Source organism: Fundulus heteroclitus, chromosome 3, assembly GCF_011125445.2.
Source record: "Fundulus heteroclitus isolate FHET01 chromosome 3, MU-UCD_Fhet_4.1, whole genome shotgun sequence".
In the NCBI taxonomy this organism is placed as follows: Eukaryota; Metazoa; Chordata; class Actinopteri; order Cyprinodontiformes; family Fundulidae; genus Fundulus; species Fundulus heteroclitus.
The window spans coordinates 29,693,888-29,718,229 of record NC_046363.1 but is presented as its reverse complement, the minus strand read 5'-3'; the positions used below and the strand labels follow the sequence as shown (position 1 = coordinate 29,718,229).

The 24,342-nt window shown below is 42.4% G+C and overlaps 1 protein-coding gene across 2 annotated transcripts in view; it reads right to left on the bottom strand.

Annotated features, from left to right (window-relative positions):
- Positions 1-23,716, bottom strand: part of si:ch73-22o12.1 (nectin-2) — a 132,932-nt gene extending 109,216 nt beyond the window's left edge. The window contains exons 1-2 of one of the 2 annotated variants that reach the window (XM_012870323.3): positions 23,606-23,716; positions 23,280-23,417 (exon numbers count right to left, since the gene is read on the bottom strand). In XM_012870323.3, coding sequence (XP_012725777.2) covers positions 23,280-23,361 — 82 coding nt within the window. In that variant the 5' untranslated portion in view covers positions 23,362-23,417; positions 23,606-23,716. Of the gene's footprint in view, positions 1-23,279 lie in introns of both variants that reach the window. The other variant, XM_036135174.1, reaches the window with a different exon arrangement.
- Positions 23,717-24,342: the final 626 nt, after the last annotated feature.

Here is a 24,342-nt window from a genome sequence, read left to right as displayed (position 1 = left end):
AAAAAAAAAAAAAAAAAAAAAAAAGAGCATGAGAGCCATCTGAGGGGAGCGCTGCAAAGCAAACCAACAGCTGCTGAGCATCACATCTGCTCCGAGTGGAGTCATCAGCAAACAGACAGACTGGAACCGACCCACTGAGGCAAGCTCCGGGGGAAAGAGAGAGGGATGGACGGAGGAGAGAGGCTGGAAGCAAACGACGGGAAGGCAAAGCCGTGAGTGGGGGGGGGGGGGGGGGTTAGAACGATACAGTTAAAGAGATGGAGGATGAAATTTAAAGAAGCAGTGCGGAAGAGCAGACAGTTTGCAACCTGTTACTACCCCCCCCCCCCCAACACACACTTCGGATGCTTGCTCGAACGAAGGTGAAGGAATCATGCTGGGGGGCAGCCTGTCGTATTGTTCAGCATGCAACAGGAAACTGAAGTCACTTGCTGTCTTTTACCTTCTCACCCTTTCCCTGACATCCTTCCTCCTGCTCCCTTCCTCCCTCCCTCCCTCCCTCCTACCAGTCTCCTTTCCCTTCACCGAGACTGACAGAACAAGAGACGCCTGTGAGAGCAAAGATGAAAGGCCGGGCATGGGGGTGGAGGGGGGGTGGGGGTATAGAGCACATTTTCTTTCCCCAACCCGAATGTGAGGTGAATGAATGATCCCCTCTGATCCCGCAGTCCGAGACGTCCTGCCACGACACAATAGCAAAAAAAGAAAAAGAAGACATGAACTGCTCTGAACACAGAGGTCACCGCGCATGATTGCGTCGCCTTTATGATTCATTCGCTCATTTGTGCTCCAGCGTAGGAAAAAAAAAATGGACAAACGTCGCTAACGAGGCACAGGCCGTTGGAATATGATGGTGTGTGTAGTAAATAATATAGCACATCTCTGGCTGGCAGCAACGCTCCTCCCCGAGGTGAAGCGGAGACCCTGAGAAGTACGCATTGTTCATTCACGATACCAGCCTCTGGTAGTGAGGGCAACTCTGTAGCAGAGCAAGCAATGTCATTTGGCAGCAAATGAAGGGGAAAGAGAAAATCAGTTTCTGCGTCTCTCTCTGAGCTCCCACAACCAGCGCTAACGTTCAGCGAGGCTCCCGTTTCGCGGGACAAAGCTCGGCTTGTGCTCGCGTCTCTGCGTGGAGAAGTAAACAGAGCCGCTGCCCCTCGGTTCCCCTCCGAGCTCGCCATCTACCCGTGCCTCCTCCGCCTGAAAGAGCAATCTCCTGACACAGCGGGCCTTTCCAAAATATTTACTCGCCGAACACAAAAGCCATTCTAGCACCCTTCTCTGATGTCTTGAATCCAAACAAATCATGAATGCGCACACTTGTTGAGTGCATCTGCTTTAGGTTGCACTTTCCTTCCTCCCCACCATGTAGTCCGTGTTTGTTTACTGGTGGGAGTCCTCCACTCATAATATACTTTATTTGTCCAACAGTATCGGTGCAACAATAGTGACCGCACCTTGTCGGGGCGAACATCCTTGCATGTTGCCCTATGACTTAAACACAGCGTTTCAGCCCCTTTTCCTGCATAACTCTGTTCCCCTTTTTCTCCTCTTCAGGTCCTCCGATTCTCTCCTTCGTCCTTATCTCTGTCCAGCACCGTAGTCCTTTCCCCTCCACGACCTCTCTTTGCTGACCGGTGCAAACTCATCCGTCATTGTCTGTTGTTGAGCAAGCGCCTCCAAAAAGTTCACAATTCTGAGCTTTCAAGAGGTTCTGTTGTGTAATGAGAAGCACCTGAATCCAATGACCTTCAGTGTCTGTGTCCGACAAATCTTGATTTATCCCAAATGAAGACATCAAGAGAGTTGTATACATTAACTGCATATAACATTTTAATGCTATAGTTGGTAAACCTGTTCAGAAACACTTATACTGGATGAAATGGTCCTTCTATCCCAAAAGCAGTCAATACATTATGTATTCAGAAGAGATATAGCCCTCTGTCCCTCGAGTTCTGAAGTTATCACCTTATCTATTGGTTGTCCCACATGCCAATCATTCTGACGTGCTCATGTAACGCCAGTGTGCGTGCATATTCCTTATTAGTTTCCCCCATACTGACTGTGCATGCGCACTTCTAGTGTTTACGCATCCGGTTAGCTTAGCGGTTAGCTTCGGTGTTAGCCGTTCATTGTAGCTCTGCTGCTCTCACCGTGTACTTTGAACATGGCAGAGAGTTGCAAGAAGCAAAACCACGTATAAGTTTATGAGAAGAACAGGAAGGCCTCAGTAGAAAGAAATGAGACCAGAGTGGATTTGGTAGATTTTATTTTTCCACGCGATTCCCCCTGAGAAGCAGAAGAGCAAGGCAAGACTGTCTTGCACATTCAAAAAGGAGAATAACTTCCAGAAAAATCGCCAACTCTGCCTTTATTGTAAGAGTAAAGTGCTTCAGTACCATGGTGATAATTTTTTTTAAAGGTGAATGACAAAAAAAAAACTGTTTCAGTGATTGTTTTTCCATGTTTTACTCTTGTGATTTTTTTAACCCATGTGTTTAAAACAGGCAGACAAAGATACTGCGCTCTGATTAATGGCACGTCCTGGCACCTACTGTTTCAGCGTGATTGTTCAAGCCATCCTGTGGGGTTGCACATGCTAATAAGCAATCACTTTCATCAAAGGGAGCGCTTTCCATCTTCTTTCTTTTTTATCTTTCACTTATCTCCAAGCTTACCCCACTCTTTTCTGCTGGGGAGGCCTGGGCACCTCGGGCTGCACCTGCGTCTCATTACCGGCCACTGATGGTCCAGTAACTGGCTCCTCTCTTCCTTACCCACTGTGTCTTTCCAGCCTTTGGCTACTGCCAACATACATTTACCTCCCACTGCATAGCCTCCACTCATCTTTTTCCACCCCTTTTCCCCGTCCTGCTGCCTGCGTTCACAGGAATCTCTGGAGCCCCCTTTCACCAGCCACTTCTGCCATTACAGACTCAGCACAAATGGGGTTTGTCAACTGTGAGGTGATCTAATGATTTTGTGCTAGGCAAGCCCATGACCTCAATTTATCAGCGAGCCCTCAAAGCAGCCTCTCACTCGCTCAAACATTTCCACCTTTGGCACAGTGGACTGTGCCAATAATATACCGATTAACTGATTCCAATACCTTCATTATGAAAACAAATTATAGCAGGGTTGCAACTGATTAATCTCTACTCACCTTTATTACCAATAGCTCAAAGCCCCAAGATCCTGTTTTTTTCCCCCTATCGTTTATCATTTAGGGCAGATCATTTTATTAGTTTATCTCCATTTTTTAATTTATGATCTGGAGTCAGTACCATGAAGCACAATTAGAGGGTTATAACTTCAGCTTCAACATTTTTAGATCTTACCAGGGTATATGACCACAATAACCTAAACCCAACCTGCTCCTCAATGGGTTATGGAACAAGGATCAAGCCCAACCAACAACCATCAAGAAAAACAGCAGCAGTTCATGAACGCCTACTTCTCGTAAAATCCAACGGAGATATGCAGTGAGAAATTGCTTGGAAGACCTAAACTTGCCAATATCTATATTGATCAGCACCAGGTGATCAGCCCTTCAGAAACTCAAATCTAATCTTCTTAATTTTCAATATCCAAGTAGTCAAAACTGTCGAGACTTTAAAAGAGATTACGTTTCAAACATTTATCCTGATGTTTTGCAGGTGCCACCTTTTAGTACAAAAACCATCTACAGTGATAAAATCCATGCTTTTATTGTTTGGATTGTGACATTTTAATTAATCAGCTTTTTTCTTTTTATGCAGCTGGCTTTCATCCCGTCTCTTTATGTTGCTTGTTCTTCTTAATCAACTCAGCGCGTCAAAGTTATGAACCCTTACATGACCTACAGTGGTGAAAACCAACTTTGTACAACCACTTCAGTATAATCTTAACGTTAAGCCAGCTCTCAGTAAAAATCCCTGGATATGTTAAATCTTATTCGTAGTGCAGGGCCCACATGCCACATTTTGTTCAGTCAAAAATTGAGTGACAAATATAAACTGTGGGAGGAGGGGGAGGGCAATTATTCCATTCAAATGAAACAAGCAAGGATCCTGTTCATAGGAAATTAAAAATACTGCTGTAAACCATAAACGTCTTAATTTAGCTATCAAAACAACTAAATTAACTGTAAACGTGTGATGTCGGTAACCCTTTTGTTCCTCTAAACATCCATTTGTTTATTCTGGCCTAAGAGCTCGTGAGTAACATCCACACCAATTGTTTCAAACAGGCCTTTAAGCCTACCCGGATGTCCTGACATCGTACTCAAGATGTTGACTTTGGAAATGAGGTTAGGTTTCAAACCTTTAACCTTCACATGGAGCCCATTTTGTCCTACACAATGGGTGACCTCAACTCCTGCATAAGCTTCTTTAGAAACGTCAAGGAATTTGCCATTTCCTCTCCACAAGACAAAAATATTTCTTGGCCTTCTAGAACTTCTGGGGCATTTCTTGAAGGGATAATTAAAGAATGGCTAAAGGGAATTTTTGTTAAAATGACAAACCGTCAAGGTGTGAATGTGTGCATGAATGGGTGAATGACTGTAGTGTAAAGCACTTTGGGGTCAGACTAGTTAAAAGTGCTATACAAGTACAAGCCATTTACCATTTAAAAAAAAAGTTACACAGAGTCAATTTCTAGATAACTGTTCTAATTTACATTTAATATAAATGCAGATTAGTTAGTCTGAAAGCTAACGATTTGTCCAAGAGGGGGCATCTCCAACGTGGACCTTAAGCAGCTCCAATTTAAACTGTCACCACATTTGTCTTGGGCTTTTATTTACTAAAGGAGCTGAGGATTACCTACCGTATTTTTTAGACTATAAGTCACTTTTTTTCCCATAGTTTGGCCGATCCTGCAACTTATTTTCAGGTGTGACTTGTATATCACATTTAAAAATGGAAATTCATCTTGACCAGCATGAACCAAAAAGTAAATATTAACGCCTATAGCCACAGGAGGGCTCGTTAGGCTTGTGAAATCTATCCTGTAATACTTAAAATAGGGTGACGAGACATCCCCGAGATCCAGGGATTGTCGCCATTTTTTTATTACCCGTCCCTGGCAAAAGCTGTCCCCAGAAATTTCCTATTTCCTGTCAAGTCACTTTTGAACAAGGACCACAAGTGCCACAAAAATAAAATGAGATTTAAAGATGTAGGTAGAACACGATGCTCTAACAATGATCTACCGATGTGAAACGGAGACAGAGAAGCCTCTCCAATCAGAGAAAAAAAACTAACAGAAAAGTTAGTATTAGAAAAAGAAAAAAAATAGTTTGCATTTATAATACCAAATATTTCTTTTTGAAACGTTCTATGTCAAATACCAAGAAACACTTTACATGTTCTATTCCCAGTATGGGTTTCACACAGGAACATGATTGGTGGTGTGCGGTTTCCAAGACGCATTTCCTCTGATTATTTTTTCCTGCTTATGTGTTAATGGCTTCCCCAATGTTGTTATGATATCAGTGTTAAGATCCAGGAAACAGCAACAACTTTAAAGAAATGTTAAATAAGAGTTGCTCAAAGGTGGTAGAGCTCCACGTGGGACTCAGACTAGTTTGCTTTAGCCTCTTGAAGCAACTAATCTGGAATTGTCCTAAATGAAGAGGCCAAATAAGTAATCGACTGTAGGAATAATCTTTTTAAAAAGAACTTGTTTTGAAAATCAGGGAGATTGAGTGACTAAAACTGTAACCGAGACCTTCTTTCCACTCATATGATGTCTTAGTTGACTATAATCGTTTTTTCATCAAAATCTTCCATTATCAAATTAAAATTCCTCATGGCTGCGATTTGACCCAACTAATTTCAAAGCAAATAAAGTATCGTGACATTGCACATGATTCTTGTTTCACCAGTACAGCCACTCTCTTGAAAGTTTTAAAGAATAGCCCAGTTTTTAAGACTGTTGACTGATTTCCTTTCAATTAAAAAAAATAAGTCATTCCAATTTTCCTACGGCTGTCTAGACATTTGAACATTTCTTAAGTAAAAATTTAATTCCTCACGAGTTTTCAGTTTCAGGCAGTGCGTGGCCGTGCGATAAGCTGTATGATGTGTGATATCTTAAGCTACAAGACTCACAGTGCTGACCTGCATTTGATAAGAAATAAGACACAGAAGGCAGCTGCACTGCAGGACTCTGGGTCCAATCTGTCAACCGTAACATGACTTCAGCAGTGGTTGGAGCAGAAACAAGATCAAAAATAGAAACGAAAAAAGTTATTCTTCCAGCGGAAATCTTAGCATGCCAACACTCTCAGAAGAAAAAACTGAATAAAATAGAACCATATCAGTAGTTTTACAGATAATAATTGATCTTAATAGACAATAAATCTGATAACTGGGAATCTGGTGCCCATTTCCTGGTATCTGATAAGACCTAAATGAACTTTCTATCTTTCATTAAAAAAAAAAGATCCAATCCTGAATACAATCAAGTCTGTTTAAACTGCAATATCATGGCAAATACTGCATCATATTCAAGGTCAATTAACCCAAGTGTCACAGATAATTATTCTTGCACACTTTTCGTTTGGCAAACAAATGTGACGGTGAAATTACACAACTCCTAAAAATCAACTGCTGGTCACAAAAGGCCAACATGCATTAGCTTTGATGGCTGCTGAGATAACTAGCCCCAGAGTGTGATGGCTTCTAAAAGATGTGTGGAGGGGACCGAGAGGCTATAAGCATTAGGAGATCATGGACGGACTCCCTCCTGCGCCGTGCATATTAATTCGGCTAATGCAACGCTGCTCAGCTTGTCGCACCTTGACACTGCATAATTATGCCATCTTGAAGGGACGAGCTTTTTAAAGGGCAGGCGTGTAAGCTCAGCAGAGTGTCTCTGTCGATAGGGATGTTTGAAAATGCCAATACATGTCTGAAGAAAGCTTTACTCTTAGCAGATGGGAAGAGCTTTAAGGCTGCTGAACGGAAAAAACTACGTTGGATCTAAAAAAGCCGGGCGACGTTTCCGTGGAAGAACCTTTTCAAAGTAACGAAGCAGCCAATTCTGTAAGTATTATCCTGAGTGACAAGAGCGTCAATCAAATGCCCGGAGCATCTCACCCGTGGCCTGCCGTCATCCATCAATCCAGCCTGACAGCCCCATACCTCCATCTCTCACTGGGTAAATAAACAACAGTAAAAAGGGATGAATGGTGCAAAGAGCAAGGAGAGCAACTTGACGTAGGGTATTTAAAGAGGACGGACTCTCAAGGTGGAGTTGCAGAGAGGACGGTCTCTGGTTTGGGAACCTTTGGGTCTCATTTTTTCTGTTACCTCGAAGCCAAGAGTGTGAAGCTACCCTGAATGTCTGAGTCCATAACAATGGAGGACTAACCCTTCAGGGCTCTGACTGACACAGTGGAGTTCAAGTAGGCGGTGTATTGTTGATGAGTGTTGGTAGGGTAGAATGCGAGGGGGACGGATGGTTTGGGACCTCTGTGGTGAACAAAGAGCCGAGCCAAAAACAGACGCTCTCAGTTTAGCAGTCTGTCTTTATTCCAGACATCCGCTATGATCATGAGATATGGATCATTACACCCCTTTTCTTCCTAAGGTGGCCGGACAACGCCCTGGAAATAAAGATGTGGAGGTCCCATCGGGGGGTGTAGCAGAGTAGAACCACCGCTCCTCTACAATGAAAGGTGTCAGCTGAGGTAGAGCAGACATCTGATTAGGTTGCCTCCTGGCTACCTCCCTTTGCAGCTTTACTGGCCCTGTCCCACAGAGAAGAACCCCCAAGTAAACCCAGAACTCCCTGGGAGGGACAATATGTCCAGGGTTCCAACGCATTTTTCAAAATAAAAGAAACTATACTTTTCCAGACTCACACTTTCAACGTTTTCAGTCAGTTCTTGACCTTAAATGTTCAATAGGGAACCAAAAATGCCTCAATGAACGGGTGGACAGACAGACTGACTTATGGGCCGGATATTAGGAGAAATTGTTACATTGGTTATATTGAAGGGTTGTTAGAATGCATTGGCAAGTTGACCAATGGCAAAATAGATGGACGATGAAAACTATTGATGAACAACCAGACGGACTGATAAATGGATTATTTATTTATTATTATTTGGTTTATTTGATAGGGACAGATATAACAACAGACAAGCTGTTGCACAGTCTAATGTCTGCATCATAGACCTTAAAGCGGAAGCTAATTCGCAGAACTTGTCCCTAGACGGGTTTACGACTCGAAATTAAAACTACAATACAGCAACATAACAAAATGACAATAGTAATGTTTACAGATCTAAGACTAATGGTTGACTGATGGATTGACAGTATCCTGGGAAATTGAATTGATGGATGGATGTGTGGTAGTTTGACCAATAGATGGAAATCGGTGGATAGTGTGCATACACAAGCGGATGGTTGGATGAAGAAATAAATACATAGCAGATACATAAGACCATTGTTGGTTGGAGCAATCCATTTAAACAAGTATGATATTTGCTAAAAACATGTTTCCCATGTTGACCATAGGTCAGGGAATAAAGTGTAAACATACTAAAATTTGGAAATATATCAATGGTGCCAGACCTGAGGTATGCAGGACAAGCCAGGTTCAAGGAGAAAAAGGAAACAAACGATCCATGCAGTGTGAAAAAGGAGAAGAGGGAAGATGGAGACCGGAAGCAAAGACACAATGAGGTTAGGTGATGAAGCAAGAGAGAGGAGGAAGAGTCATCCCAAAGGAATGGGGGTGGGAGGGAAGATTAATTGGAAAAGAGGGGGAACAGCACTGGCACAGGGATGGCGGCCAAAAAAAAAAAAGCGGACAGACAACAAGGAGGTTTCAGGGAGGATAATGGAAGACAGACAAAAACGTCAACGGAGACATCAATAATCTATGCCAGATAAAGCAATTCTGTGTCAAACGCAAAGTGGAAGACAGTGGAAAGCAGAAAATGAGTTGGGGGGGGAGGGGGGCAAAAAAAGAGAATGAGTTAGAAAAGTTGGAAGTTTGTAGATGGAGCCTGAGGGACTTCTATTTAAAACCAGAACAATTGTGTTAGTTTACATGAGCAGAGAAGTCACATCCTTTCCTCACCTCTCTCTCCTCCCCCCCTACTCCTCCTTACCATCCTCGGGCTGTATCTATTTAAATGTGTATTTAGGCGGCGAGTGCCACTGCTCTAATCACGGCTGGCATCGCAGCACATTCCCTCCCCGCTTCCCTCACCTCCCTTCCAGCAATCAGACTTCTTCTGAAACTCCACACTCATGCATTGTGCTCTGCATGACTGTGTAGTGCTGGAGAAAAATTCATGAATCACTAGAGCACGAATCAGCCACAGGGTCTTTTTTTTTGTTGTTTTTTTTTTCCAAGGAAAGGAAAAATTGGGAAGAAGGATAAAGGACAGCGGGTAAAGTGTTTCTTTTACAAAGCAGGGACATTGAGGAGATGGCTCAGCAACCTGAGGGTATGAACAGACACATACCGTAGCTTTGTGTCGAGCCAAAAAGACACTTCCTCTCCTTACTCTTTACTTTGCATGTAGGGAAAGTTATGCAGGACTCCACTGTACAGGATGAATATTTATGCATTCAGAAGCCAGTAAATATCACATTTTCAGGACCAATACGGACTTTGGTGGGGCAAAGAAAGCACAAAAGCCCTTCTATCTGCTGCCATTCTCAATCATCTCTGGTTACACGGTCACTTTTCCTCCAGGGTTACTGCTCAATGACAGAGCGGTGCGTTGTTACAGGTGTGGCGCGGAGCAGAGGGACGGGACGGGAACAGACGACAATAGATGGCCTTTTCAGGGGCAGGACTCGATTCACCTTGATTAGAGGGAACAGAAAGCATAAAGAGTTTGCAGCGATGAGGAAGGAGGACGGTTTTCTGAGCTTGACCAGGAACAATGGAGGCTCTGTTTTGCCTTACACCGAATGCATCATTATGTCCAGCACTGGACCAAAAAAAAAAAAAAAAAAAAAAAAACGGCCCTAAGGCTGTAAAACAGTGAACTTATTCACTTCCCTGTACAACTGACTGTTTTAAATGTACTGTTAAAAGCTCAGTGACCTTTGAGTTGTTGACAGTTTAATACTACATTGCATTTTTCCTGTATTTAATTTAACATGAAAATGGATATCTTTTTTTTTTCTACAAAAAAACAGTTAAAAATTATTAAAAAAAATAATATTCCACAGGTCTCATACCCAGAGGAAGCCACGTTGACTAATAATGTATTACATGCTGCTTTGACCAAACAGGGCATTTTATGTCTGTAATATTGTGTTGGCATTAGGATTAGCTTTTGAAATCCAGCTATTAGTAATGTAGTCTTAGTGTTCTAACATTGCCACTGTGTTGTATCCATTATCCATGATGGTTTAAAGCTTCAAAAACTGTATGGTTATTCTAACACCATGTCTTCAGTGGTGTCAGCCTTAGCAATTGGCAGCAATGCTTGTATTCTTGGGCCTAGGTGTAGCCTCAGCCTCACTGGAACTAAAATGTTTAATGTTTGACTTTAGAATTAACAATATTTTTTATTATTTAAAAAAAAAATGGTTTTCCTGATCATTTTTTTTTTTAAATGTGTCCTTTGCAAACAGATTTACTGTAAACCAATATAAAACAGCAAGGTTGGGAAAACAAAAACTAAATATTCTTGTACTGTCTATAAAAGCTGCTCAAAGATTTATTACAGTTGTCCTAGATATTTTTTTTAATTAAACATCAATGGAATATGGCAGGGCAATATATCACGGTTTTAGAAGTATCAAGATTTTAAAAAAAAGGGATATAAGATGAGACTATATTGTTCCAGATCTATGGTATATATTGTGTTAGAAATAAACTTTAATGTATTCCAGTTGATTATCCCCCCCCCCGTTTCTCATATGCATCTACAGCTGACCTTTGGGGTAAAGCTTTTATTCAGAGATTCCATTTTATAGTTACTTTATAAAAAGAAGAACATATTGAGATAAATATTGTATATCGGCATTCAGTCTAAAAATATTGAGTCGTTATTTTTGGTCCATATAACCCAGCCCTACTATGCAAAGTTACATTTTTAAAATCACCCTATATTTTGAATAGAAAGATTATGTCACTACATCGTAAACTGAATGCATTTCTCTTGCTGAGGTTGTATGTCCTGAATTAGCATATTCGGTTTTGTTTTGACAAAGCTGTCAGAGCGACATCGAACTGTAAACATAGCATTATGAGCCGCCAGTTGGGGAACACCGCCACTAGAAAATAAAGTGACATACCGACAGAGCTTCAGAGTTGTTGCCACATCATGAGGAAAGGGCTTGTAAAGTCATTTGAATTTGTACCATAAAGCTTTGTGCTGATTCAACATGACCAGATCATTTTTAAAAACCGTAGATTAGCACTACCCTTCTGCTGAAGTACAGAAAGTTAGGATCTTGGTTTTCTTTTTCCAGCTGCATAATCTTAAAGTTGCATTTTTCTTGGACAAATTATACCCCATCTACTTTAGCAATTGAGTGGAGGGGGACAAAAAAAAAAAAAAAAAAACAATCAGCATGTCCAGGAAGACTTTATTCCTTGTGGTAAAAATATGACCTGACAAAAGTTTTTTTTTCCTCTTAGCCACTATTCAAAATGGGAAAGACAAGAGAACATACCATTTAACTAAGGCACGTGTGTCTCGATCGCAAGTCGAGAAATGACTACAAGAAGGTAGCTACATGCATGATGTCTTGTCATCTCGAGGAATGACGCGACAAAGGGCCATTTCTCATTGCCTCTCTTCAAAAATGGGAAAAATAAAGAAACCTGGTTTTCAACTAAAGCATATTTGTGGTTGCTAGAACACAGCTGCTCTCCTAAACCTTCCTCAACTACTCTCAGAATAACCATGGACAAGGACCCAAGTTTATCTTGCCAGCAGGTAGTGAGGACGACAAAAGGAGAGATTTTAAAAAAAAAAGAAAAGAAAAATAATCAAAGCTTGCTTGTAGGGAACGGCAGCAAATTATTTCACTGAGATTACATTACTGCGATAAAAGGTAGCTTTATTCGTGGGCTTTTTGCACATCTTTACCAGAAGTGCCAATGAAGAGAGTATACAGTAAAATATAGCACGACAGAAGAGTGTAGATTTATTATTCCTTTCACATTTTATTATCTCCCAGCAGAAAGGCAACACAAAGCTTTTTTTTTTTTTCTCTCTCTACCCCTGTTAAGTCCTTGTCAGCCTTACTCTACACAGCAGGAATTAACTTTCAGATGTAATAACCGTTTCACCTTCAGAGTGAGATTCTTGTTAGATGAGTCAAGCTACCGGTTCGGCCGCAGCCCGCAGCGGAAGAGAGCGGTGTGTGAATACGTCCAGCAGCAGGGGAGTGGACAATGTCGGCCTGATCCCAACGCTGCGCGACAGGTTAGCTTTGCTGAAACTAAATAAATCCTGCCTCCGCTTCCCATTTTACTCTACTCTCACCCCACTTTCTCTGCACAACCCCCGCCCGTCACTTGACTTTGTTCTGTCACTCGAGTTCTCCTCTCCGGAGCGTTCCAGCCATTAAATCAAGCCGACATCCTTAAGTGTTGCATGCAAACATGAGAAGTGCATGTTCCAGTTGCACTCGTGTGTGTAGGAGGTGGTTGAAGTGGTGGATGTCGATCCGTAGCCTGAACCGTACGACAAAAAAAAAAAAAAAAAAGGGAGCAGGCGAGACGGAGTAGAGGAGTATACCGCTGTCAAAACAAGTTAACCTTTAAAAAAAAAACGCGCACCAAGGCAGAGCGGGAGGAGGCGTCTTTCGCCCATTAGGAAAGAAATAGAAAAAAAAAAAAAGACAAGTGTACAACACTGATTGATGAGTAGACTGAAAAAGAAACAGAAAACCTCGTTAGGAAGGTGCGGATGCCTGCAACGCACGTCTGCAGGGAGGCTGGAGGCTGTTGAGGAGGCATTAACGGCGGAAAGACGCGGAGAAAATGAGAGTGGGAGACTGAAAGTAGCAAAGGCAGTTTGAATGGGCTTAAAGAGAAACTCCGGGACTGATATAGGTGGAAGAGACAACTGGGGAATTGGATAGTGGGACGGGGAGAAGAGGAAAGCTTCGGAGGGGGACACAGAGGGAGATGGAGGGTCAGAGAGTTACAGACATGCCAATTACAGAGGCAGAAACAAGGGATTGACGACTAAAAAGCAAAAGAAGAAGAAGAAGAAGAAGAAGAAGAAGAAGAAGAAGAAGCAGAAAAGAAAATAAGATACAGCAGTTTACCGAGCAGATGGATCAATTATGCGAACCAAATTAGAGAGAAGAGGAAGTTGGAGCATTGCGAGAGCACGTAAACAGAGAGAGGGAGGGAAGGAAAAAAAAAAAAAAACAGAAGTAAGGAATAAATTAAGATGAAGCACTGGAAGCTGAGATACAAATGTGACCGAGGGGAGAGTGGCAGAAAGGAACAAGTGGCCCATTAGTGAGCAGGCAATCAGTCGGGCAAATGAGACAAATCACTTCAACGGAGGCGAACCGTCCCCTCCCCAAACAAACCGGCCACGAAATGTTGACAAAACACCGAGCTGATAACCGAGTGAAACCTGCTGCCTCCGTTTGACCGTAATGGGCTGCTGGGGATTTAAGCGCCGCTGCCACCGTAGGGCTCCGGGGACTAATGATGACTGTGCGACCGGTTTATCAGCTCCACAGCAGATTTCCAAACCAACACGTTACGCAGAGGATAGCTGCGGTGGCGACACTGAACTGCAGGATCATAACAACGCTGCTTGTCTTGGGAAATGCAAGAACACTCCCTTACATGCCTTTGCAATAAATAAAACCTGTTGCGCAACAGCGTAGTCCGGTTTCTTATCTCGAATATCGGAGGACTATACGTTACAGGAGTGTAATTTTAGCCGTTTGGTCAGATAAGAGCCCCGGTCTAATGGGAAAAGCAAACCTTACTGAAACCCACCAGTGTGTGAAGGTCAAGGGTCGAGGGATTCATCATTTTCACTTTCATTTTGACACACTAACACAAATGTTTGAGCTTGTCAGGGTTAATTTTTTTTAATGATGTTTTGGTTCCAGTATCCATGCGCTCTACCGGTTTTGTAGCTAAAAAAAAAATATAGAAAAAATAAGCTACAAAACCGCAAATAGAAAATGTTTTACCTGAACCAAACTATACCGCCGTGTTTTAAGCCAGTCAATTTTAAAACATAAATATCTTTTATGAAAAAATCCTGAGACTTTTGTTTTCTAGTCTTGAAATAAGAGCTTGAGCTTTTATTGTGATAACCCTCTCATTAGCCCATGTTAAGCTCTCCAACTTGTGTCGTAGTGAAACCTCTTGATCAGATATTGCATTACCCTGAACCTAAGCAACTTTATTTTGTAGGGATCACAATGTTGGTCTTATATCGAGAGAAGTTCAACCTTTTATAGTCATATCAGTTTTATTACGGCAACATAATAGCTCAAGTTCGTTTTCATGTAATGACTGCTTCATTACAGTAAACACTCACCGAAACTTGTTTGGCATGAATAGTCACATTCTTTCCATCACCTTGAGGAGGAATTTCAAGCTGGTTTTGTCATTTAAATGGCTTCACCACGGGGATAACCCTAACCTAGCCAGCGGCAGCAGATGAACAAATAATATTTTGTTCATTGCGCCTACATTTGTGAGACCAGCTTCATTAGCTTAGAGTTGGAGCTCTATAATCCTGGTCCATCATCTGCTGCAGGACTTGCAGTTTCATTATCTCAACGTAGCAAGACCACTGGATTCTTAGTCAGAACAGATGTTCTTATAATGAGATAACAATCCTGTTTTATCATGTAAATACCTCACAAAAAGCAAAATCTTAAGCTTGTTATACTTGCAAATTAAAACATCTAAATATTTGGTCGGTGGCAGAGAAAATTCTGAGATCATTTATTGTCAATATCTCAGTTTGATTTTAATTGGGACAACCGTTCAATTATCTGAAGGCAACCAGAACTTGTTTTGATCAAGTCCTTGAAATGACGCGTTAGTCCGTTTCAACTCCACGACTCTTATGGTGATAAGCAGGTTACTTAAACTTAATAAACGCATGTCAGTGGGAAGGTTATTGCCTTAATAATCTGTTTTTCATCAATTAAAAAGGCAGCCGGAGTTGATGCTCTGTGTAAATACCATGAAACCCAAGCAGTTTTACTCGAGGTTATCCCGGGTGATCCCATGAGTATATCACACCAGCTGATGCTTAGTCATATGTCATGTGTCATGTGAGCAATTCTGAATAATGAAACTTGGTTTAATGCAGCTCCTTTTTACACAGAATCCACCATAAAATGCATTTATAAAATACAGAGAGCAAATCATTTTCAAGTGATTCAGAGGTAATCACATCAAAGTGACAGATTAGAGTTGATTGACCTCTTATTTAGGCTTCCATGTGTCTTATGTATAAACTCTTCGAAAATTCACTTTTTAGAAACATTTTACACATTAAGTTTTATGCTCTGGAAATAAATGTTTTTAACACCTCGATACCCCCCACCCACATTTATCCAAACATTGAAATGCAGAAAGCCAACTTCTGTTTTGTTTTTTTAAACCATGTAGGAACCCTAGAGGTTTTAGAGGAGCACATGGATCACTATCCAGCTCCCTGAGCTCTGACAAGACCTGTCTCGCCAAATTCAATTTCCTCCTGTAGCCAACCTGTCCAATACCCTAGATAAGTGTGAATTGGACATGACCTTGTCAGAGTCTGGTGTGAAGGAGACGCGGCGCATTCGTGTTTGCCCGCATTCATGGTGCCATGCAAAAAGGTGTGTCGACGGGTAACGCAAAGGAGCAAAAACGTGTGAAAAACAGCCACGGGAGCTGGAGGTGATGGCAAAAGCGGCTGGACGTTTTCACAAAGCGTGGGGGCAGAGAGGACGCAGGGAGGGATTATCAGAGGAGGGGGGGAGGCGAAGAGATGCTCCAGGCTTCCTGTCGTGAACCCTAAATGTTTTCAATATCACATGAGGGCACTGCATCATTCGCCATTCAATACCAGATCAATAACGCAAACCACCTTCCACCTCGCAAACTACATTTAGATACATTAAGGTGACTGCTAATGAGCGGCTGTGTGTATGTGCGTGCAGCGACGAGCCGGCGAGGACACAGTCAAGGAGCCTCAGCGCTTAGCTGCATCCAGATCTGCTGAGTGCTGCGAAGGGAGGATTTCAGAAGTAAAAGAATGTGACAAAGAGAGAAACAACAAGAAGAAAGATGACAGAAAGAGGCTAAATGCCAGGTTACAATCATAAGAAGAGAGAGGTTAGCGAGAGCAGTCCTTTACTGTCTCCATGAAAGGCTCTTTGGCAATTAAATATGTGTCTAAAGCTTTAAGAGTGAGAAAAGGAGGGGAGGGGAGTCACGACTAAATTACAAATGAGCTGATAATTCCTGGCCCGCTCAGTACATTCCCTTCTTGCAGTTCTCTAAAATCCCTCCTTCGCCCTTTCTGCCAGAAAACGCTGCAGAGAGAGAAACTTGTAAACGTTGACATCCTGAACCCCACCACATCCCAAGGCGCACGCCGACCCACCGCCGATTCCCCTCGGTGATTTCACTGCAGCGGGGGTCACGGAGACACCAATCTCTCCCAGTCTAGTTAATTAAGAGGATTTTATTTTAAAAGAGTTTGGCTGCCTTTAACTGGGTCTTCAATTGAAAATTACGGCTCGCTCTCCACATTGGCTGCGCTGGAGAGGCCTTGACCAGCATATCCTCAAATTCCATTTAGGGTTAGCTAGTTAGAAACATGCAAGTAGGGAAAATGCAGACTTGGCAGAAGGTTTCTGGACTAATGGTCTGGAAATGTCTGGGTGCTGAAAAGAAAAAAAAAAATAGAAAAAAAAACAACAAACAGCCACATGCATAATAGTAGCGCCACAAAGATAAGCTCTGGCATGCTGCACCAGCAAATATTACAGTCTTAAAACTCTCCATTATCTGCAAACATGTGGGTGGTTAGAGTACATTATGGAACGGCCTCCTGCAGTCAACCTCCATCAGTGTGCGAGCACACAGATTTGGCGGCAATCGCCGTTTAACCCGACACCTCTGCCAAGAGAAGCATCGACCCAAGCGCGGCTGCATTTTTTTTGGAAAGCCCTCAGCCGTCCCCATCCATATTAATAACATTTGGCACTCCCTCCAGAAGGAGGATATCTGTTCATTTTTCTTTTTTTTTAATCAGATGGGACCGGCTCCAGCGGTCAGGCAACCCTGGGAGTCGAACACAAACATCCCAGAGGGGGGGCTCTCAGTGTGACCTCAACACAGGTCACCATCCGCACAGCATGTAAGAACAGGAAGGGGCCATGAGGGAGGGAGGCGAGGGGTACTGATAAAGAAACAGATCCATCCCGAAGCCTCTAGCTTTAGCTCGTCTGTTGCGGCAAAGCAACTTTAATGAGGGGGAAAAGTTACTACTTTAAGAATCAATGAGCTGATCAAATGATACACTCCCAAAAAAAAAAAAAAGAAACTCCCATGCAGCGTCATCCTGTAACGCGACGCCTCCTCCCCATTAGTCGAACGTCCGCCGGCTTGCAGTACGGCCTCAGGTTACTGCCCTCGTTCGCCACCAGCTGCATGTGCAACTGTGTGTGCCAGAATTGCATTTGTGCTCGAGTACGTGGCCTAACACGGCAAAAGATGCAGTGACTCGTGCTCATCGACGCTCCCCCTTTTCAGATCCATCCACCCAGCCTCTAATAATATCTGCCAAGTCAACAATAAACGTGATGGATTGTTTGTGTTTCTAGCCACTGGTACTGTTTACAGAGCACAGTAACCACAATTAATTTATGGAAATATCTATATCTGCAAGTAATTCTGCAAGTTGCTGAGTATCAACCTTAATTCAGCAAACAGGGCCTCCATATAAAAAGGCTTTTAGCATTTAAAAAGGTCTGCTGATAAAATGTCTCCAACCCCTCAGCAACACCTAATCGGTAAAGGAGGCATTTCGTGCGTAAAGTGTTGACAGTATGTTGATTATATTTTTAGAATTATATATGTGGAAACCATCCAAAACACCGTCTGTCTGGTGAAATGCCAAATATTTCCACAAAGATCTGCTGCTCAACATTCAGTGGGGGCTCGTTTATCCGTTTGCCTTCAAGGGGCTGGTTCGGTTAAGAGGCTTGAAGCAGTTTTTATTTTACCTGCAGTAACAAAAGTCTTAGTATAGCTATATATTGGTACAGAAAAATCTATTTTCAGGGTTTGCCAATGAGCTTCCACACAGACGAATGTCCGCGATAACCCACATCTCCATTAAACCATAAACTCACACGCCTCTCGTGTCTGAATCAACAGACTCTTAATTGTGGTTATAAGATGAAGAAGAAGGTCACTGAAGTGTCATTTTAACAATCAAACCCCTTTAATACCTGCATGTGTGTGTAGTAGAGCGCGTCACGTCCAGAACGAGAGTCTCTTACACGAGTATGGACACACGCTCCCGACCTTTTCACAATCCTTCTGACATTTACAGACCTTGTGCAGAAGGGGGGGGGGGAAATCGGACAGCTCATTTCCATAATGATAGGACCGACTGTGACAGCCATTAATGCTAAAAACCAAACCAAGACCAGGACCCCTCAGGGACTAATGAGATACTAAGGACTTTTTTTCAAGCAGGCAAAAGAAAAATAAGCTCCTCTCGTGATCCATCAATTAGATTCCTCTTAATGGACAGAGTACAGTGCTCTTTCTCTGCTGTGATGATGAATGGTCCTAGTCTTGGCAGGACTGCAGTGTTCACACCATGTGGAGGGAAGTAGTTAGATGTAATAGTTTGAGCTATTGCACACCAAGGACTGCCAAAAGGAAATAGTGTGTGTGCATGTGCGTGTGTGTGTATGGGAGGGCCAGTTGTGCTAAATTACCTTTAAATACTTAGAAAATGCAGGTCATTTATACAATATCAGTGGATATGATTGGACAACGGAAGAAGTTTCAGCTGGGACAATAAATCCAAGAGCGGCGGCGACACCAGGGTCAGGTCACATGTGGTTTATTTTTCCTGTCCGTCTGCGGCGCATGTTGTTTCTGTCATAAAACAGGCCAGCCTTGAGCCCAGAGGGAGAGGCGGGGGGTGGGCCCGGTGGGCTATTTGAATGACCCAATGACTACCATCACTCAGACAAAAGCGCTGGACAGGAGAGAACCACAGATAAAGAGGCGGGAGAGAGGACGAGAACAAGGCCCCTATGTGCTCGACGGTAGACGTGGGGGAAGGGGTGAGCGGGTTTGGCGGGAGAGAGGGGGCAGTTTCTAGTGGCTGGTTTGGGGGGGGGGGGGGGGGGTCTCCTGTCTTAATCAGTTTCTGCCTGTTGAGTTTTTTCCAGCCAATCCAGAAACTCGGCCATCGGCAAAGCAAATCAAAGCAGCAGGGGGCTGAAAATCCACCTGTTTCCTCACAACTGATGAGAGTCATTAGGAGTCGTTCTGCATATGAAGGAGCTTTGCAACAAGCTCTCTGGTACAAAATGAAAAAAATAATAAAAAATTAAATTAAATAAAAAAAAAAAAAAAAAACACACTCCAGCCTCCTATTCCTCCACTCCACCCCACCCCGCATGCCCACCGGTTTCTCAGGCAGCTCCACATACCATCCAGCCACCCCCCTGCACAGACGCAGCTTACTCAGCCATAAAGACAATGCTGCTATGGCGTCACCCACAAGCTCACCCTTCTTCCAATAAAAACATCGCCATGGTAATGGGGCAAGCTTTTCTGACCCACATCCATGGTTCCTTCGAATCTTTTGGAGTAAGCAGGTGGGGGGTGGGCTTTTAAAGAGCAATTTCAGAGCTTATACTGGAAGCCCACATGCCTGTTTTGATTAAGGTATACATTCTGCATTTATATAAACAGAAATATTACAGAAGGCAACCTTAATTAAAAACCCATAAACTCTATATTGGATTTTTCATTAGAATCTGAGCCATATTAAACCACGAACTGAGTCAAATCACTTCCCTCACTTGCAGATATAAGGTGGAAGGAAGTGGTTGCCATCAAACCCTGAGCAGAACTAGAAAAAAAAAATGCAAAGACGACGAGTAGAAGATTTTTTTTTATCATTTCAACAGTTGTTGCGATTTAAGTTGCATAACTTCACTCTAAAATAACATAAAAAAGAATAAAATGTTTTCAGTGAAGAAAAACCAAAAGCAGTCCCGGCTGAGCCTGGCATTCTTCTCTGCTCATAAATATGTAAAACCTTTTGTGTCGTATTTCCCCCATTTTTCTCCCTTCCTCTAAGAGCACTTCGTGAGCTGATAAATGAAATTGGACCAAGCGGGTCCCACAGCACGAATACCTAAATAAATAAAAATAAAAAAGTGATGGTGCTTATGAATCCTGATTAACAAAAGAATACCCATAATCAACCACACTGCAGTCTACCCCTGAAACAGAAAAAAAGCTCAGTAGCTGTGCCAGGATGTGAGATCAAGTCCTACATTCTTGCCCCAATTACATCACAAAACAAATAGATGGCCTAGCAAAGCAAAGAAAAAAGATGAACTGGTTTAATGCCACACACAAATATGCTAATGAAACTGCATACCAGGCATACCACCCCCCTTACTTATTGGCTGTGGGAGCTGTGGTAGGTGTTCACTATATATTAAAAAAAAAATTGTCATAAAGATATTTTAACTTTATCAAGCTTACTCGTTTGTTAATCTAAAGATAAATAATGGTTGGATTCTAACAATTGTTACACTAACCTTAACAAACCCTACCCAAGCGTTTAGATTCAAAGTTAAAGAAAAAAATAAAGAAAATGTTGTTTGTGACATTTAGGGAAAAATATTAAGACTTGCAATTAGGTTGTATTAAGAATAAATAAATAGATTTAGTACAAGTACAGTCATAAGACTTGCAGTTGAAAAAGTTTCTGCATTTGGGCAAGAACTCAAGCTAGCTTCCAGCGTTAGCAAGTTTAGCGATAGCGCTAGTAATTTTGCTAACTAGCTGAGCTTCTTAAATCCCTGATTTCCGGGGACAGTCCCCGTTTTGGAGGACAATGTCCCCAATTTCAGTGTATCATGATGGAGTAAAAAAAAGCTCAGCTCAACAAAATGATGTAGTAAAAGAGTTGAGCCGAACTCCCCGCCCCGTCTGCGTTGCAGATCTGGCAAAACAACCCCTCCCTCGACTTAACAAAAATCAGAGACGTCCCCCGTTTTCATTATAGAAATCTGGTCACCTTATTCTTAACTGAGCTAGTAGTTGTCAATGAACTTTAAATCTATTCCAACAATGTGAATGTAAACCCGTCCCCCAATGAACAACGGCAAGATATAAAGACTTTTTATCCAGCTTTAATGAGTCCTGTTTAGCAACAGCGTTACGCTAAGGTCAACATGCTAGCAAGCTAAGGCACCTACTGGCCAAGGACTGTGATATAGTGGTGATTGTTTGTGCAAAAAAAATAAAAAAGGTTTAAACAGTGTTATGGGAGTGACATATCTAAATGTATACTATTTCAGTCACATTGGAGTTTTTTGTTTGTTTGCTTTTGTTTGGTTTTTTTTAGCGGGAGGAGGGGTGGGGTGCATGGAGGGGAAACCTGATTATTTCTTGAAAGAACTAAAGATCTAGCCGAGGTGCTTGTTACACCAAGAATCCTCTGCATCTACAAAAACTTGTTTGCACACACAAATGATCTGAGAGTACAGGTTTTGAATGTATAGGGACGATTATTCCAGACTGAGAAATAGCAAATGCACGCTGTTATTAGAAGGATGTTTCAGAGCAGGGAACAAAGCGTTTGATGACTCCAAGAACCCTCTTCACAACACAGCAACACAACCGAGCATCTTCAAACAGATCTGCTTCAAACCAAACAGGCTACAGGAGATCCTTCCTGCCTGCAGCTCTGACCATCTGTAATGACTCTTTGAAGGAACTTGGATAATGAGAGCTGCACCACCGTCTAGCTTCCCTTCATCATTAATAAAGTGTTGCTGAATCAAATTACCCCGTGAATAAAACCCGTTGATTGGGTGAACACTTTGTACTTCTATTTGATTAAGAAAAAAAAATCTTTTGATTTTGAAGTCAATAAAACATCCATCCATAACCTATACCCGCCTATCCATGTAGGGTCGCCTATCTCCAGTAGCCATTGTATGAGACCCTGGACAGGCCGCCAGTCCATCACATGGACACACACTGGACAAACAACCAGGCACCACACTCACACCCAAAGGCGTCAATTAGCCTAACAATCATGTACCCGGAGTGGAGTACCCAGAATCCACAGGGAGAACATGCGGAGAGACCTCAGGTCGGGACTTGAACCAGGGACCTTCTTGCTACAACGGTGCAGTACAATATACAACATTACAGCAGAAATTTGCTTAGAAATAATTAGAATTCAACAGATTTTGTTCAACAAGTACATTTTAAAAGCTGGTTGGAGTTAGATAAAAAGGGAGGGGGTCTTTTCTACTCAGAAATATAGCTGAAATTCTAACAGTCGGTTTTTAACAGCGCAGATGTGGGGAAACCTGAGCTCAACGGTGGAAAACACCTGAATTATTAATATGGCAGCCGAAGGAGCAAGAGTGGTTCTGTCACTTTAAAGTAATAGTTCCTAATTTACAGCTCAGTCCATCCCTCACACAAACACACCTGACTCGGTGTTATTGCTTATGACCCGCTGTATAAATCCAGCTTCTGGGATTGAAGCGATTTGTCATCAAGTTTCAGCTGCAACTCCCTCCATGTTCAATTTGGGGCTTGTCTCCAGTCCATTTTTACTCTACTGAACTGTAACTAATGGCTGATAATGTGCGTAAAGAGGAGGGGGGGTGAGGAGCAGCAAAGGGGGATAACGCTGAGGAGGAGATGGGAAGACGAGGGAGCCACTAAAAGTGGTTTGGAGTGCGTTCCCAGAACACCTGTGTCACATAGGAGCCACACCTTACAGGAAGCAAAAAAATGGCGTTGAGTCACCACCGAAACTCGGGTCAAGGACCAATGACCGAAAACTCATGGACAAACATGTAATCTGGGTATTGGTGATTGCGCAGTTGAACCTGACGTATGTGTAGTTTCTTTTTTAAAGAAACTTTTCGAAATAAAAAAGTAACTAAAATGGACAGAGAGCTTGGAGATCACCTGATTTTTTTTCCCCCCCTGTCGTCACCCAGACAGGTGGTTCGTGAGATTTAGCTCGGAAAACAGCGAAACAACGACAACCTTTTCAGAAGGACATAGTTTCTTACCGTGCTGGATGAGTATCGACGCCGCAAAGAAGAGCAGTCCGATCGTTTTTGCGGACACATTTCGGGCGTAATGCCTCGCCATTATGATCCTCCGTAGAAGCGCACAGTCCGGGAATAAAGTCAAAACAGGAAAGACGCCTTTAAAAAAAAAAACCTCAACGTCGATGGAAAGTCTGGATCAGCAAAGACAATAAAAAATAAACATAATAAAACTTTTAATTAGATGGCAGTCGATTAACAGACTCCCTATTTTCTTTTGGTTTAATTTTTTTGTTTAAAAAAAAAAAATCCTGATGAGTTCGTCACAGGTGAATATTTCCACTCACAGCAGCAGCTGGCGCTCAGGATGTAATGAGGTGCTTCGCCGCGTCTCCGCTCCCGCAACTAGTCTAGAGAGCGCACCGCGGTGTGTATGTGGGACTGACTGGGTGATGTCATCAGAGAGGCGTCACAGCCATCCGTCCCAAAAAAAAAAAAAGAAAACAATTAGGTCCCAGTGACCGCAGGATCAAATTCAGGAAGAGGGAGGCGCAAGAGGAACTTGTTGAAATTGCCACAAGCACTGGCAAAACTTGGCTCCACCTGGATTGGCAGCTAAACTGATCAGCAGGTGTTCTGCCGAGCGGAGTTGCATTTATTTATTTACTCGGCCAAATTTGGTTAAGACTGGCCTCGTGGGGTCTTTGCAATCTGCTCCGCGCTCATCAGATGAGAATGAACGCAATGAAACGAGAACAAATAGGACAATCTATACCTCTAGAACAGATTTAACCCTTTTTTTGTTATTTGGATGTGATCATTTGTTCTCCCGTGTATACTGTTTTTTAATCAATGCTAATCTTCGTTTCAGTGTAATTTATGTAAATGTTTTCAAAAACAGCAAATGCATAAATAACATACCAATCTCTTTAAAAATTAGTTTGACTTATTCTAGTCTTGGATGTGGAGGCAAGTTGAAACAGATGATTCTTGCGCCCCCTGCTGCTCGTTTCTTCATGCAGGCAACAAATTTGCCCTTCTGATTTCAAAGAAAGCTTTATAGATGCTAAAAAAAAAAAGAAAG